General features: G+C 29.9%; 1 protein-coding gene across 1 annotated transcript; it reads left to right on the top strand.

Annotated features, from left to right (window-relative positions):
- Positions 1-677: 677 nt before the first annotated feature.
- On the top strand, positions 678-3469 carry LOC110639170 (40S ribosomal protein S7). The gene is made up of 6 exons (XM_021789999.2): positions 678-833; positions 1873-1957; positions 2047-2120; positions 2204-2327; positions 2784-2966; positions 3183-3469. Exons 2-6 carry the CDS (start codon positions 1883-1885, stop codon positions 3300-3302), a joined length of 576 nt encoding a protein of 191 aa, XP_021645691.1. The 5' UTR covers positions 678-833; positions 1873-1882; the 3' UTR covers positions 3303-3469.
- Positions 3470-3807: the final 338 nt, after the last annotated feature.

The following is a 3807-nucleotide window of genomic DNA, read 5'->3' as shown; positions in this document are numbered from 1 at the left end:
TTATTATATATCATTTTATTTTATTTTATTTATTCTAAATATAAAATTTATTTCATTTGAAATGAATTTCACATTTAATGTAAAATATATCAAATAAAATAAATTTATTTATAAATAAATTTCATCATGAAATTTATTTAAAAATAAAATAAATTTTATAATAGAATTAAATCAGATGTAAAATTAAAAATTTTAAATTTATATAAATTTTAAAATTAATTTAAATAATAAAAATATAAATATAATTAATTTTAAAAATAAATTTCAATTTAAATAAAGTTAATATTTTCTCTCATTTATATATTTATATATAATATAAATTCAGATACGATAATATTATTATATAAGATTTTATGTTATGATTCGATTTGGCTTAATTCATCCTTAGTTCACGCTGCTAAATACTGGATATTACAACAAAAAGTAAAAGTAAATATCATTATAGTCATATTATATAATTATCGATAATTTATTTTTTTTTTATCAATTGAAAATTGAATTATGAAAATTTAGTAAATTTAACATACAGTATTTTAAATAGATAATGATATGAATATAAATATATATTTAATTACTATAAAATTACTAAGAATATAATAATTTTTTTTTATATTAAGTTGTTAACTAAAATTAAGGGAAATTAAATAGCTTTATCAGCTAAACCTAATCAAAACTACGCAGTTTCGAGTGAGAAAGAAGTAACCCTAGACTAAAGGGTTAAGGCTTATAAATCATACAGCCTCTGTTCATTTTGCTCTAGCCGCAGCCCTCTTCCTCCTTCAACTACAGCATCTTTCTCTGCTCGTTTCTGCTCTGCGCTTTTCCGAGCTCAGGTAAATTCTTCTGGGTTTAGGGTTTAAGGCAACAGCTTAATCTTAGGCTTGTTTTCCGTTTTTCTCTTGTTCTATTTCCTGTTCATGTAAGGGCATTTTGTTTGGAGAATTCTGATTTGGAAGGCAACACAATGCCTACTGCTTCTTCAAGATCTTAGGTGCATATATCTGCATTTTCATTCGTCAGGTTCGACATCTAGGGTTTTTACTTGGATCTGGTTCTCTTGTGTTTCTCCTATGCCCGAAACATATACCTGGTTTACTGGAACATATAGTAAATTTTTTTTTTATTTGTGGAATCAAAAAGCAGCACAAGTTATTCCACTAGATGTCCATGATACTGATTCATGAATTCGCAAGAAGATAGAAAACCCAGTTTGATAGCCTTCTTCTTTGTAACCTCTGACTCATAGGATTTGAGCAACCCAGTAGTGTTTGTCCTACGGTAGGACCCTAGAAACCCAACAGCGGTTGAAATTTAATTCCTTGCTTAATTAGTTTGATGCCTAATGATTGTGAATTTGATGTCTATTGTATTTACCTAAATATGTGTTACCCTAATAGCTAGATATAATTTTTTTTCGGAGATGTGGAATAATTTATTGACTGTTATTTTCCTTTTTGTTGTGGAATGTGATAATTGTCTTGGTTTTTTCAGGAGCTGTGTTTTGGCAATTAATCTGTTTCTTTTTATGTAGACATTTTATATTTTGATAGTTTTAAGTTTCTCTGGTCATTATATATTCAGAGGACCAGACCTCAACATTTTCCATTCTCATGTTCTCTTTCTGGGTATGTTAAGGGGCTCTTGACTGGATTCCAGTGTAACTTTGAGATGGATGGTTTTGGATATTGGGATTTTTTATTTTTTAAATTTTAGATTTGATTTGTTACTCATCTTTTTCTCTCACTGGGTTTTATTTATTTGTTCAAATGCAATGTCAAATGATCTGTTTCAGTGTTGTATTCATAGCTGCAAATGCACTCTTGTTGGTTTATTTTGTTTCTTTTCTGAGTTGTTATGTTCCATATGTTCCAGTGTTGTAAAAATGTATACTACAAAGCAGAAGATTCACAAGGATAAGGATGCTGAACCCACTGAATTTGAAGAGTCAGTGGCACAGGTTTTAAAATGCCTTTTTTGTTATTGGATATGTGAAACTAAAGCAAAACTTAACTTGTATTTTGATGATTGCTTGTTTTTTCATTGTAGGCTTTCTTTGATCTGGAAAATACCAACCAGGAACTGAAAAGTGACATGAAGGATCTCTACATCAATTCAGCAATGTAAGAATGGTCTAATTGATGCATGAAGTGCAGCTTTCATGTGTTTTTGCTTCTTATTTATTACTCTTCCATTAATGTTGCAGCCAAATCGATGTTGCTGGGAACCGTAAGGCTGTTGTTATCCATGTTCCTTTCAGATTGAGGAAAGCTTACAGAAAGATTCATGTTAGGCTTGTGAGAGAACTTGAGAAGAAGTTCAGTGGGAAGGTAATCTAAAACTTGTGTTGTTGGGGTCTCTTTTAATTTTGTTACCATCCTAAAGAAACAAAATAAGCCAACAATGTATTGGGCACTTTTTTTATGAACTGGGATATCATATTTGTATGTTTCTTTATTAAACCAAGTTTGTTTTATACTAAGAGCTATGATTGGAAATAAATCATTCCTTTTTAGGTTTGGTCGCTCATCATTTTAGATGTTCCATTATTGTTTGTTTAAGGTCCTATTTGATATTGTTGTTGCTATGGCTGCAAGTCTTTATATTTGTACTTTCGTTCTCCTTTTAATTTCTTTTCTGCTGTATGGTGCCAATATGACATGATTATTTTATAGAGGAATCTTCCTATTGTTCTCAAGTTAGTCAGAAGTGCCAGGCTTTAGTTTATATTGAATTTTATGTTGTAAATTGTCTTACGTTTATCTTTCCTTGTAATTGTCTCTTAGGATGTAATCCTGATTGCTACTAGGAGGATATTAAGGCCTCCAAAGAAAGGTTCAGCTGCTCAAAGGCCTCGCAGCCGTACGCTTACTGCTGTGCATGAGGCAATGTTGGAGGATATTGTACTGCCTGCTGAAATTGTTGGGAAGCGCACCAGATATCGAGTTGATGGGTCTAAGATAATGAGGGTAATTCTATAAATGAACATTTTCTAAGCATAATTTTGGATGCATATCCTCAACTATTTGTAGGTTGATGTATAATGCATTTTCAGATTGTGAATTTATTTGGTTGATTATTTGTGTCAAAGAATGACTTTGGTGGAAACCATTTACTTCCCATTATGGTGATGAATATTAGTAAAAGATACATGTCATAATTACTTCTGTTCATGTTAATCTCAGGTTTACTTGGACCCAAAGGAGCGAAACAACACCGAGTACAAATTAGACACTTTTGCTGCAGTTTACAGGAAGCTTTCGGGTAAAGATGTTGTGTTTGAGTTTCCGGTGACCGACGCCTAAAAGATGCAGAACTGACATCTTTCCATGTTCTTCCCAGAAAATTGCATTAATGGGCTATTTGAATTTTGAAAATTAGGATTTTGTATGTGGTGGATTCAAATTTTTCTTAATTGTGATCAGTACTGGCTTCAAAGTACTTTAATCTTAAATACGATTGTTTTTTGTTAGCGTGCAACTATCAAATAATTTATAATTAATATAATTATTAACATGGGATATTCATTTAATTTTTAAATTAAATGCAATAAATGTAATTAAAAATCAAATGTTGAGATTATATTAGTTAGATTAACATAAGAGTTTTAAGTATTTATAAATTTAACGTTAGGAATAATTTTTAAAATATTATTGTGGTTTAACGTATTCACTCAGAAAATAAACAACTAATGGTTTGGTTTAAAGGGGGTGAATGTAATTGAGTTGACTATGGGTATTTAATAGCTGATAATGGGTGTAACCTATTGTACTATTTTATTTTTAAAATAAATATATAATTATTAATTTA

Source organism: Hevea brasiliensis, chromosome 18, assembly GCF_030052815.1.
Source record: "Hevea brasiliensis isolate MT/VB/25A 57/8 chromosome 18, ASM3005281v1, whole genome shotgun sequence".
NCBI lineage: Eukaryota > Viridiplantae > Streptophyta > Magnoliopsida > Malpighiales > Euphorbiaceae > Hevea > Hevea brasiliensis.
This window is presented reverse-complemented; position numbering and strand designations above follow the sequence as displayed.